This window comes from Eutrigla gurnardus, assembly GCF_963514095.1.
Source record: "Eutrigla gurnardus genome assembly, chromosome: 10".
Lineage (NCBI taxonomy): Eukaryota > Metazoa > Chordata > Actinopteri > Perciformes > Triglidae > Eutrigla > Eutrigla gurnardus.
The window spans coordinates 24745841-24759847 of NC_139924.1; the positions used below are offsets into that span (position 1 = coordinate 24745841).

General features: G+C 41.9%; 1 protein-coding gene and 4 pseudogenes across 6 annotated transcripts in view; all 5 read right to left on the reverse strand.

Annotated features, from left to right (window-relative positions):
* Positions 1-307: 307 nt before the first annotated feature.
* On the reverse strand, positions 308-2118 carry LOC311019856 (claudin-8 pseudogene; annotated as a pseudogene). The gene has a single exon. The product of its transcript is annotated as a claudin-8 pseudogene (transcript).
* Positions 2119-2518: 400 nt separating this feature from the next.
* On the reverse strand, positions 2519-4553 carry LOC311019548 (claudin-8 pseudogene; annotated as a pseudogene). Its single transcript has one exon. The product of its transcript is annotated as a claudin-8 pseudogene (transcript).
* An 863-nt stretch (positions 4554-5416) lies between these two features.
* LOC311020411 (claudin-8 pseudogene) lies at positions 5417-6756 on the reverse strand (annotated as a pseudogene). Its single transcript has one exon. The product of its transcript is annotated as a claudin-8 pseudogene (transcript).
* Positions 6757-7581: 825 nt separating this feature from the next.
* LOC311020414 (claudin-4 pseudogene) lies at positions 7582-8831 on the reverse strand (annotated as a pseudogene). Its single transcript has one exon. The product of its transcript is annotated as a claudin-4 pseudogene (transcript).
* A 3371-nt stretch (positions 8832-12202) lies between these two features.
* The window catches only part of LOC311020277 (rho guanine nucleotide exchange factor TIAM1-like), a 39097-nt gene continuing 37292 nt past the window's right edge, over positions 12203-14007 (reverse strand). Inside the window, exon 27 of one of the 2 annotated variants that reach the window (XM_084020238.1) lies at positions 12203-13855. In XM_084020238.1, the coding sequence (XP_083876364.1) occupies positions 13311-13855 (545 nt within the window). In that variant the 3' untranslated portion in view covers positions 12203-13310. The remainder of the gene's footprint in view (positions 13856-14007) is intronic. The other variant, XM_084020239.1, reaches the window with a different exon arrangement.

Genomic DNA, 14007 nt, shown 5'->3' on the forward strand with positions numbered 1-14007 from the left:
CATTAATAGCTCTTATTTATCTGTCTGTTTAGATCCATTCAGGTGGTTTTTATATTAATATCAGTACCCTTGTTACACCAATGATAGGCTATAAAACAACACCCATACCACTACCACAAGGTATTTAGTGACATTTACTTATTTTGTTAGCATGTCTATTGTATCTCTGAGATGAATTTGTTTATGTACTTATTTATTTCCACTGCAACACAAATAGCCCATCTTAGCAGCAAACATGGGTACCATGCAGGCAAACTTTCTTAACTGGTTCCCACTCCTTGGGCTAATATAAACTCTGAATCTAACTGAAACGTGTATATTTGGAAAACTGCTGCCCCCTATGGTTGCAGAGTGAACTGCTGCATCCTGCACAAACTCCACCTGCCAATTATTAAGCATTTTTCACTCAAAATGTCCATTTAATGATCATTGCTATTACAAACTATAACAAATAAATACAAGTAGGTTATTTAATAAGTCCTGTAGCACTGCATGGATTCTATTTGACATCTTGCCAGTAAGATACATTAAAATGCTAAATGCATTGAAACATGTACAATGATAACCACCAAACATTTCAAAAGAGGATGAACAGAGAGTTATATGCTCAAGATAGCTACGATGTTCCAAAAAGATGATATCTCATCAATCCTCTATTTGGGAAAGTATGCCCTGCTAGGGCTTCACGAAAACAGCACATCACCTTTATTTACACTTACAACAACAGCAGTTATGTTCAACCTGATCAAACAACCCATATGTTTTACACAATACAAATGAGAAAAAGTGTATTAATAGTAGAAAAAAGATGAATGCAGCAGTTTAAATTAGCTTGTAAAGAAAAGCATAGTGCTTTGTGTCGGTAAAGTTGAACCAGCTATAAAACCTCCTGACTTTTGTTTATATGTATACACCAGCACTGCTCCCACTGTGAGACTGCGGTTGAATTCTTGATGCGTTATACCCTATAAAAACAGGAGTGTGTGGAACCGGATGGAAACTGGACTGGTAGGACGCAGCGGGATTGTCGATGTATGTCTGTGCAAATGGTTTGGTGTTTTGGCTAACGTGGAAGGAGTTGCTTGGCATATACAGGCTTCCGACAGGGTTAGAACTCCGCATGGAGGAATGGTGAGCCATACTACCTTGATATAACAATGACACATTTTCAGGCAAACCTGGGTTATAGACAACAGGAGGGTTCATTAATACTCCATCATTCGTCATCACTTGAGGGATGTTTTGCAGCGGCGTCGCCAATTGTTGTCCAGCATAGCCGCGTCCGTGGAGAGAAGGATGGTATGCAGCAGACGATCGAAGGCTGGGAACACTGGAGATGGGATGATACCTCATCAGAGTGGGCTTGCTTGGTGCCGGCCTGTAACTGAGCAAGTTGGCGTGTGGGTAGACGTCGAATGAGCCTTTGTCTGAGGGTATACGGCGGCAGACGAACAACATGGCTGAGGCAAAAAGGAAGGCACCAGTCACCCAACCGATGTAAAGAGCCTCTCCCAGCTCCCTCTTCTGGGCATCAATCAGCAAAGGGTTGTAGAAGTTTTGAATGATGACATTAGCTGTCCATGATACAGGGATAAAGACACAGATACAGGCCACAAACTGCATACCACCAGCAACCATCAGGATGATGGTCTTAGCCCGATCATTGCCCTGAAGACAGGATATACACTGCATTCCTGCCAGAGCCAGAAGGAGCCCCAGCCCCGACACAGCCAGAGAACAGCACATCAGGCCCCTGGCTGCCTGTAACTCCGGTGGTAAGATCAGCAGCGAGTCGTACACCTTACACTGCATCCTGATGTTGGCCTGTCTGTAGCAGTTCATCCACAAGCCCTCCCAGAGGGTTTCCATCACAATTATGTCCGCCCCGATGAAAGCCGTCACCTTCCACATGGGCATCCCGGTTGTAGCCGCCGCTCCGATCAGTCCAATCAGGCCCACGCACATCGCAGCTATCTCTGAAATGCGTTGAACCATTGTGCAGTCTACAAAAAAATAATAATTTCAGAATAAAATCCGAGGTTTTAATACAACATCTCCGAATCCGAGTCAGAGATGAGTCCAAGGCAGCGAGGCTCTTCTCATCTGACACCCTGGGTATGTGAGAGGTGGTTTGTTATGGGAGAGATGCTTTGCTGTCACCTGGTTGGCTCAGGGCAATGGGGGTAGAAAAATAACCTCTGCTTATTTTGTGTTTATGGTTTCTTTGGCCTCTGAGCCATTATCCTCTCCAACAGTAAACGCCCACAACAAGATACAGCAGAAACAGCTTACAACTTCAGAAAGATTTAGCACTTGCCATGTCAGTATTCTCTATAAATATATGTGAGAAACAAGCAAACATTCAATGTAGCACCTGTAGTAATTCTGTTGTCCACAGGGGAGCAGGAATGACTTCCAAGGTGATGACACAGAGAGGGCGCTCACATCATTAGTTTATTCATTCACAAATTAAAATATTGCATATTTATATAACTCTAGGCCCTTTGAGAAGTCATAGACAATCAAATCATTAATTCTGGTGTAACCTTAAGCATCAGTGGCATCAGACATTCTTATTACATATATTTTCACTATAAAACATGAATGAAATGGTATTACAATGTGCATTTATGTCATTACATCCATTGTAAAAAGGAACTGAGATTCTACAGCTTTTAAACTCACTGGAAATGAAATGAGCTGACCTAATAGTTCAAGAGCTATTATACTTCACTGACTGAAATTAGTCTGAAATGTTCTGGATCTGCTCATAACTATGGACCTTGGAGCAACCAGGAGACAACTTTTGTTCTGTGACTTGCAGATTCTTATCACGTGATCATGCTGTCAGGTCCTCTCTAGCTTCTTCACAAACACTAAAGCAGCGGTCCACACCTTCAACAAGCAGTCTGCATGTTTACTTAGCCATTTGTTCAGTTCCATCTCAAGAGCTCAAGGGTATCAACTGAAACAAATATTTCCAATTATTTTCTGATTTAAATGGGCAACAAACAAAAATTTGACTTTCAGATGTTTGTATCTGTGTAATTCTCACACAGTCACCAATATAGCATTTACTGTCCTAAGTGTAGTGCCTGTAACCACCAGATCCAGTGTCGAATACTGGTTAAAACTGGTCTGGTTTAAGAAAAAAGGAGAACTGTCTGTAGGGTGACTGGTGCTTGCAAGATTTGACTTTTAGATGGGCTGCAGGGTGTAAATTTGAATTTGCAGTTAATGTTTAAGTTAATGGGTTGAAATATCTGTTAAGTATAAACTGTCTCAGCATTTTGAGAGTAAACCCAAATACACTTGTGCCATATTCATTGGTTAAAAACTGCATGAATTGTTATATACAGCATACATATACAAAATTGGTAAAATAATATACAAAAAATATCACTGTCGGTATAACATTTGATCATACAACACACATAAAAGTAAGGGAAATCATACATTGGCTTACACAGTCAGGATTATAATTATCATATAGGTTGTTGATCAAGATTCCGTAACCAGTGCTATTTAACAAGACATTAAGTACTTATCAAATGTATAAAAGAATGATTTAATACAGACCTTCATGTGGATCTGATCCATTTGCATTAACAGTTCATGCAATTATTGAAATGTGCTTCCTGTTTTTTACCTTTTGACATTTGAAATGTGTCGTACTATAAATAAATTCTTCTGCGTATGTCGACCATAACTGTGATGATGATGATCACCTCAGTCAGTTTAAGTGTTCAGAGATAAGCCACCCCGCTGCGTACAGAGGGGTATCCGGACTGGTAGCTGTAGTTGGTAGATGGGTGTCTTGAAAGTACTGGCTGAAACTGGGGTTGTTGTTGGGGAACTAGCACCAGCTGTTGGGGCTGTAGTTGCTGTGGAGGATAGGTCCTGTACATGGAGTCCCTCGAGTACACATACCTGTCTGAAGCTTTGTCCTCAGACTGCAGATTGCAACAAAACAACATGCATCCTCCAGCGAACAAGAAAGCGGCGGACACCCAGCCGATGTAGAGAGCCTCTCCGAGCTCCCTTCGCTGGGCGTCGATCAGCAAGGGGTTGTAGAAGTCCCTGATGATGACGTGACCTGTCCAGGACACGGGGATCAGGACGCAGATGCAAGCCATTATGATCATGCATCCTGCAATGATGAGGATCAGCTTCTTGGCTCGATCGTTGTTCACGATACATGACGTGCACTGCAGCCCCAGCAATGTGATCAGCAGCCCGAGGCCACCCAACGCCAGAGCGCAGCACATGAGCCCCCGTGCCGCCTGTAGATCAGGGGGCAGAGCCAGGAGGGAGTCGTATACCTTACACTGCATCCTGATGTCGGCCTGCCGGAAGCAATTCATCCACAGACCCTCGTAGCGGGTTTCAAATACAATGATGTTCTCCCCAATGAAGGCTGTGACTCGCCACATGGGCATCCCAGTGCTCGCTGCTGTCCCAATCAGCCCAATCAGGGTCAATATCAAACCCACCATCTCCAGTGCTGAGTTGGCCATCCTGTCCTCTTATTCCTCCTCACTCATGCGTACAATTATGCACGGACACGCTGTGACTGTAGTTGGAAGCAGTCTATAGATTGACTTTGCATCTCAGTGGAGGAGGAGTATGTCAATGTTCACCTGTACAGCCACCTCCCCGTGGACAGGACACCAGAATGGGAGGGGTGGGAATTGCAACCGGTTGCTAAGAGACAGAATCCCCCCAGGCCCTTTTGGCTTTGTATGCCTACCTCAGGAGCTGCTGTTAGGTGCCTTTTGTTTATTCAGAAGTCTCAAATTATGTTCTCAGTTCACGCGGAGCTTTTGAAATAAAAATGGGTGTTCATTAACAAGGCAAGGGGCGGATTATAAAAGTTCACCAATTCCTTACTAGCTGTGTGCGTGTAAAGAAAGAAAAAGAAACGGCTTTTATTAATGTATTACCAGTTATATCGATATACAGGCATGAATGAGCTCCAGGGCTTAACATTTCCCTTTACTGTGTTTGTGTGCGTGTGTGTGTGTGTGTGTGTGTGTGTGTGTGTGTGTGTGTTTGACGCGATGGAACGGAGGTAATTCTTGTGTACCCATGTGTCACAATCAGTATTGGATTTCCTGTCTGGGTGTCTTGTGTCCGTCTTTGCTCAGGAAGAAGCTAGCTCCATCTATGGCTCGGTTGAAATGCAATCTCTTGGCAGGTTTGTCGGTGGACCTGTGTGATCCGTCTGGTTTTACCAGTTTAGGCACATTTCCACCGACAACAACAGAGAGGACATAACTTTCCATTTACTCACCCGTGAGGTAAACAGGAGCAGACTAAGTAAGAGGCAAACACAAAAGCTTTTAGCAGGAAGTAAGACACTGCCCATCATGTAAGCAATAGTTCACCCTAACTTCTAGAAAAAGTCATATAAGTCTTGTTTTTTTTTCTACTCCATTGCTTTATTGAAAATCCGAGTTGACTTTACATTTCGGCCAACTTTTTATTCACAAATAGCTACATTCACAATAAAAACTCAAATCATCTGGAGGTATATCATCTGAAAAAGGCCGAGTGCATTATTTGTTATCAGAGAGCATGTCATCAGAGGCTGTGGTTAAGACAGTGATACCAACAACTAATGTATATGGAAACAAAGCATACATTAATTCAGCACAGTTCATCATAATCAAAACACAATCAATTTCATAATGAATTACAAAGCCTGCGATACATTTGTCCCTCTAATGCAATGGAAGATATGGCCATTTCCAGTAACTGACTTGACGAAGAAGGCTTACTCATTCTAATTGGCCAAATCTTGGCAAGTAAAAAAAAATAGTCTCTGTTTCCCTCACTAGTACTGACTAGGTGTATATACTACAGATCCTGGCGGGGGTGCTGAGTAGGCAGGCTGGTAGGTGTACGCTGGCTGGTAAGTATACGGCTGGTACGTGTATGCAGGTTGGTAGATATTCCCGTCTGGGTTGTATACAATCCTCTCATCTTCATCCTGGGTGCGGGGAGCATGACGGCACAGCAGGATCACTCCGGCAACAAACAGCAAAGCCGAGGTCACCCATCCGATGTAGAGAGCCTCCCCAAGCTCCCTGCGCTGGGCATCGATCAGCAGAGGGTTGTAGAAATCCCGGATGATGACGTGGCCGGTCCAGGACACAGGAATTAGGGTAGTGAGACAGGCAAGAAGGAACAGGCAGCCCCCAGCTACAAGCACAATATGCTTGGTTCGAGCCCGATGGTCCACCACTTTGGTACACTTCATCCCCACCGCTGCGACGACGAGGGCGAAGACGGACAGAGCCACGGAGCTACACATCAGACCCCTAGCTGCCTGGAGGTCCGGGGGCAGAAACAGCAGGGAATCGTATACCTTGCACTGCATCCTGATGTTGGCTTGTCTATAGCAGTTCATCCACAATCCCTCCCAGCGGGTCTCCATGACGATAATGTCGGCCCCGATGAAGGCCGTTACCTTCCACATTGGCAGGCCTGTCACGGCTGCCACTCCGACTAGTCCAATGAAGCCGATGACGAGAGCCACTACCTCGCAGCAGATGGCGTCCTGGCGGTCTTTCTTCTCGATTCTCTTTTTTTCCTCAACCAGAGAATCTTGATAATCTGCGTATGTCTTAGCCTGCTTCTCGTCATAGTAAGTGCCTGGGTAAGACTGAGATGGAGGTGGCTTGCTGTAGCCACTGTAAGCCGTGTAAGAGGCCATCGTGGTTCCACCCTGCCAGCTCTAGAAACTCATCTGAGAAGAGCAAGTCAAGGAACTTATACACCCAGGAAAAATGCCACTGATGCAATGCAACCTTACTGGTTGAGCTGCTTTACAGACAGTGCTGCTTGTTTTGAATGCAAATGCGACTGCCAACGATCAACCATTTGGTCATGTGATACAATCACTCAACAACTAAAATCACTTCATAAAGTCACTGTTGATCAAAGCATGTTTCATCTCTTTTAAAGTTTAGCCATGAGACATTTCAACGCAGATTCAATCCTACACAGATTGGCTGTTACTTTTTGACAAATGTACTTATTGTAAGTCGCTTTGGACAAAAGAGTCTGCTAAATGCCCTAAATGTAAATGTAAATGTACTTGGATAAAACAAAAAATGTTATGTATCGATTAAATATGTGACCTTTCTTACTTACTTACTTCTAACTATTCGGTATGAATTTAAAATAATTCGTTTTGTACACAGTATAATGTGCAAAATAGGAAAGCAACATAGTCTTTCTTTTACGTATGTAAATAAATGTGGCAGTGACTGCAAACTGTTGTTTCTCTCAAACCAAAAGGTGATAAGAAGATCACTGATGCCCAAAGTCTCCTGCTTCATATGTAAACTGAACTGATCAAAAGGTGTTGGCACAGAAACCTGAGTGGGATTGGTTTCATTGTAACACAGTGTTGTCTGTTTGCCAGCAGTTCTCACCTTGTCACCGCCACACAGAAGTCTTCCTGCCCTCTTAAACATATAAACAATGTGTTTGAAGATTTTCCTAGCATTCGCTGAATGAGTTTTTACTATTCCATTTGTTTTTAGAGAAAAAAACAACAACTGAACAGTCAAACTGAGGGGCATGAAAATGTTTATTGGGGAGCATGGTAGAAATATACAAATGATGCATAGAAAGAAATGCAAACACACAAGCAAATGTAGAATTAAACCTTTATTGGGCTTTATTGACTAGGCTGATGTTACTACTTGAGTTATAGTTATTACAGGATCCATTACCAAATCAAAAGGATTAAGAACTCATCCATAAAAAAGCACATTAAACATGTCATGACGGTATAGAATGCAATAAACCAAAATCACACTGATTGCATTAATAAGTATATTCAGGCAGGAATTACAAATATCACGGATATTTTAGTAGTGTGAAGGATTTGAACAAGCAGTAGAAGCAATGGACATGAGAAGCACCATTTATAGTGTTCAAAGTATTAGTCTTAGTATACATTCACAGTGATTTAGGTAATCATTTGCTTACTGACATAATCTTGTGACATCTTTCAAACAGTAGATCCATGTAAAGTAGTTTCATATTTCAGTATAGTTCAGTGCTTTACACATATTCTTGCTGCTTGTGGAAGCTGGATGGCGTCCTCTCCAGGTATACGTTCTCATCCTGCGGTAAATCCCTCCTCGCCATAAGATATGTGTCAGCGTAAGGCTCTTCCTCCTTCGCTCTTCGCTTGCCGTAGCTGAAAAGAAGGATGATTCCCGTGCTCAGCAGGATACCCGAAGTGGCCCAGCCAACGTAGAGGGCTGCCCCCAGTTCCCGTTTCTGAGAATCCAGCACCACTGGATTGTAGAAGTTGCGAATGACGGTGTGGCCCACCCAGCTGACAGGCAGGAGCGTGGTCAGGAAGGACAGCAAATAAAAACAACCCCCGACGGCCAGGGTGATGTTCTTGCACTTTTTATTGCCGCCACAACAGGTGCTCTTCTTGGTCCCACATCCTGTGACAAACAAGGCGATGACGACCAGGATAATGGACACACACATGAGCGCCCTGGCTGCCTGCAGCTCTTGTGGTAGAATTAGCAGTGAGTAATATTGCTTGCACTGCATCTTGTCCGTCTGTTTGTAGCAGTTCATCCACAAGCCCTCCCAGATTTCCTCCATGACAATGAGATTGGCACCAATAAAGGCAGAGACCCTCCACATGGGCAGCGCAGTGGCGGTTACGGTCCCAAATAGGCCGATGAAGCCCAGGACCAGAGCGAGTACCTCCAACATTGCTTCCATAGCTCAAGGAAGGGCAGTCTCGTTTTCACGTCTGGCGTCTGCTGAAAAAGAGTGATCAAACTATCTGTTTTGCGGAGCTATAAAACTGATAATATCACAATGCCTGCAATGCCATCCCACTGGTTTTCACTGACTCAACATTAATCCTACCAAACTACTCTGCATTTGTTGTTCTTTCGTTCTCTTTGTAAAACACCATTATCGTTGCTCGTCATGCATGACCAGCGCAGCTGAGAAAAGTATGACTTTGTTTCCGTGTGGAAACCTTGCAAATTCAATTATAGTGACTTTAAACTGTATATGATATTTTGAACATCATACGTCTTGGAAAACTTCTTAAAACGTAGTACAGTCAAACCTGTATCATACTTGTTACATGGCAAAATGAGATTTAGAGAGACCGCGTTTTCACCTGCCTTTACCATAGTATATTGCCATAGTATACCATTTCTACCTCTGGAGATGTGGCAAGTAATTCAGCTGTTTACATTATGGATAGAGGACACTAAGACACGTTGTTTTTTAAATAAAGGACATTAAGTCCGACTACTAGAATATATTATTTTATTTTTCAAAATGGCATGTCATTCCCATTTTAGTCCCCATGTGGCATCTTTTTTTTTGTCAACTCATGATTTATGAGTACATGCTGGCTACTCTACCTGTATCTGTGCATGTGCATCACAATGCTACAGGAACAGTGTGTGATCATTTTTTAAAAATAATTTCCTAGTGGGGATAGGGATAGTGTGATAGATCCATAGATCCACATGGCTTCAGTACAACTCTCTTTATTAAGGATGGAGAATTGACGTAGTGTTCCTAAGTTAAAAGAAATAATAATAACCAACTCATAGACACTGAAATAACTTGCTTTACTATGACTAAAATTCCTGAATCATTACCAGGTAGATGGTCTGATTGCAGATAGGGAAGAAGAATTTCACAGTTCTTAATAAAGAGCACTCCTTTATTCAAAATTCAGTTGGTCTGTGGAAGGTCACACCCTGTTGGTCACCTAGTTTCTGAGCAGAAGGAGGGACCGAAAAGGAGATGTTTAGAGAGGTGTAGCACGAAAGGGAACAGGAACAGAAACTGGAAAGCCTGTTGAGCAGGTTTGCCGAGTGATACTACCGTCACATCATCCACAAGTGTGTCTGTTTACATTTAAAGCAGCTGATTAACATGCAGCTGGTAAGTGAAGCGAAATACTTCTGTGTGCTGAGAAGTGTTTTCTGTAGATATGTCACCTTTAAGCTGCTGGTATTGGAGTTTTATGTTCTATGGATTTGATTATAAATCGGATTAAAATGTAAGCAACTGAAGACACAACTTGTGCAGGGTCACAGGAAGTAAGTTGCGTCTACCATGGAAGGTGTGCCACCTGCTGCATGTAAATGTGACTGCACTTCCCTGGGCCACAACAATTAATCTTTTAAATTTAATATGCAGAAAAGATTCGTTCAGACAAATAGCAAGAGAACCCCAAACATTTAAGCTTTTGCCATTTTATCGCATGTAACTCTCTCCCTTCAAAGCAAGGGCATTAGCAAGGCAGCCCATCTCTGCGTCTATCAGCACTTCTGTTGCTTTAGATCTACAGCACAATGGGATCAGAAGTGATCCTTCCCCTTTATCTGAAGAAGCACTACAGCTTTTGTGGGTTGTGATTGACAGGAGTGAGGGGGCTGGTGGAGGGGAATGAGTCTGACAGGAAGTCCACACAACTCCAGAGACAAAAAGGGAGCCAAGGCATATAGTATGTTGGTCAGCCCATGTTGAAGGAATCAGGATAACAAATGTCTAGTTTAAAACTCATAAAAGCACACTCGAATGAGGGAAGTACTGGAGTAAACAACTTCCTGATTATTGTTTCATCATTTGCATAGAGATGGGACGATACAAAATGTAACGATAATGATTATGCTGGACAAAATAAGTGTGATTCACAATATTATCACGATTATTATCAAAATATGCTTAAAATTCTTACATAAGTAAATGCTAGCATCACTTTACCTCACATTCATGAAATAAATAATATATTTTATGCATCGCAGTTACTGTTTTAGTGAACATTGTTAAGTAACGACATCATAAGGACATCAAGTCATTTACGATTATCCCGATAATGGAAATGTTTTTTAATTCCGATCTGCGATAAAATCCTATATCGTCCCATCCCACTTGTACTTACAATATTGGGGAAATCAATTTGTTAGTGCTGAGATGTTTTGTCGTTACTTTCTTGGTCTTTTTCATACACACCTGCCAGACATTGGAAGAGCTTTTGTTGCTGCTGCTGTTACTGTTGTTGGCGATGCCATTCAGTTGCTGAGCCCTGGTCGTGCTACCTGTGGGAGCATGGCAGCATCTCCCTTCCTCAACTTCTCAATTGTCCAGTACCATTCAAAATACAGATGGGATGGATGGTATAACAACATATTTCTCCAGTGTATCAATTTGGTGAAGCTAGTGTTTTTGTTTAAATTGTCAAGGATTTTAGTATGAGTTGATATTTGTGGGGTTGTGGATAAAAGTGTCTATCAGTCAGTGCAGTGAGGGTCTACTTGTGACCACTGCTCATCTTTTCTAATGCTATTTTTCCGTGTTCCCCATGTCACATTGTTTTTGCAGTGTTTGTGACCTACATTGCATCTCTCAAAAATCATCACGCCGTGAAGCAGAGAATAAGAGTCATGTAAACCCTCACCAACACTCACTGAAAGGCACTTAACGAGATACAATAGTTGTTAACACAAAACAATGTCCGGAATTGATGAGTTAAATAGAGTGGAGCTTCATGAACTTGGCTTGGTTTTTATATTGTATGTATTTCGTCTATCCATATAGGATTTATGATTATGCCTCAAAAATAACTGCTGACATATATATATATATATATATATATATATATAATGACTGATTAGTCCAGAAAAACACTTTCATTTTCTTGATCAGCCTTATGTGTTCACTTTAATCTTCACTGTAGACACCAGGGCTCTCCCTATTCTCAAGCTAATTTGACTTATTAGTCTATTAACATTCCCATGGTTCTAGGCTAAACTGAGTTTTAAACTAGGTGGAAACTACTCAGCCTTTACAGGAGACTTTCCTTGATCATTTCTGTGAGTCTGGGGATTTTAGCTCCTTCAGCATCATTCAGACATGAGCCGTGGCTTGCAAACACACAAAGTGGCTCTTAATGTTTTAGTTTCTCCCTTTTGTTCTGGAATTGAGGTCTTTGCTCTAAGGCAGGAGAGCATTGATTAGCAGCTTAGTTCTGTCGTTCTCAGCATTTGGTCTTTTCACCCTTGCATCACACAATTTGTGTTCATGTCTGCAGAGCTGCAGGGAATTAGTTGGGCTGTTGAGGAAAATCATATGAATCACTACAGAGAGATGCTTTGAATTATAAGTAGGAAACAACTGTATTTATTATGATATCAATACATTTTTCTATATACATAGTAATAAAAATGCAGTCTTAGTAGCATAATGAGTTGTTTACAAGTATGAGTCTTTCACTATTCAGGCATACTGCAAGTCTTCCCCCCTTGATTGCTTGAGCAAATTTGGACTTTCTTTGTGAAAAAATGATTACTTGTGTTTTTTTTTTACTAACAAATTAATTTACATATGAATAAATAAAAAAAAGCATTGCTTTGTGATCCATTACCAGTGAACAGTCTTTTTTCACAATACCTTCTAATCTGTACAATACTAAGTGTGCACACTTGGTATTAAGAATGAAATGTAACATTGAGTGTTCTTTAAATGGCAATACTGAAGAGTAAAAAGACAAAATACAAGAAAATGGTTTCACAGTAAAACATAAACATGAAACAGCAAATTCAAGTAAAACAGGATTATGTTAATTTAAAATAAATGTAACCCCCCCCCAGCCTCTGTAACATAGGGGCTATTACACAATTCCACTAATAAATGTAACAAGTGAACAAACATAAAATATTTTCCAGGATAAAAAGATAGCTTTATGTTCGTAAAACAAGAGATCAAAATCATATTTCACAACTCTGTTTCCAAAACATGTCAGTGTATATTCATGTGAAAATGTACAAGTACAGTAAACTATGCAAGACAAGACTGTCCTTTGCAATTATTCTATTTCTTTAAGGACAAATAATATACAGCCCTTAACTATATTAATATCTCTGAGTCACACAGACAAAACAAATATCAATGTTCTCACAATACTCAAATTTGGCAACAGCAGGCAGGACTATAGGATGCTGCCCAAATGTGCAAACCATGCCAATCAAAGCAACTGATTAATTCCATGATTGTACCATTAGTTCATCTTTCAACGCCTACACGTGACTTCTTTCTAACAGCATTTGATTTGGGATGAAGCTCCCTCGTTCTGGATTCCTGTATTGCTCCACTGATGGTCTTACCTGTACAAAAAGCATTATATATCTTCTACTAGCTGTGCGATATACATCAATGCCCATGCATTGTTTGAGAAGACTGATGACTGATCTGTATGGAGCCCATGTAACGCTGCCTGCCCTCTTCAGCCTTTATGTGCCACAGTCTGGGGAACCTGATCGCTGCCTTCTTACCCAAATATCATCCTTCTCTCTTGGCGTTTGATCGTCAGCGTTGCCATCGATCACGGCGCTCTGCTTCTCGGTGTCGGACAGCTTCACATCATCTTGTGTCCCACTGGTCTTTGGGGACTTCAGGTTCTCGCTCTCCTCCGTGTCATCGCTCTCCAAGGACAAAGCCATCACAGGGGCCTCCAGGTTGGCCTCAGCAGATGATGCTCTCTGTGTCTTGCAGAACTCATCATCGTCATCACTGAGAATATCCGTCTCCTTCACCCCTTCCTGGTCCTCGTATTCTTCCAGGTCAAACTGTTCTTCCACCCAGCGGTCTGTGTCACCTGCTAACTCAGAGGGCTGCAGCTTTTCTGGTTCGTCGTCTCGCTGCAGCTGATTTGAGTCGGGCTCCTGTGGCGAAGCAAGGTCCTGTTCGGGCTCGCCATCGAAAACGATGTCGGTGTCTATGGTGAAACGGTTGCGCACTAACTTCCTCCTGCCTAGAGTCCTGGTTGGTGCAGATGCTGCAGAAAAACAGGTCAAAAGCACGAAACAATAAATAACAGATATGAGCAAGTTTACACATTTAGGGCATTTACTTTAACATAACATTAGTATTAGTATTTCCTATATTTCGACAACTAGATTAATAAAAACACAACCCATTCTTTAATCA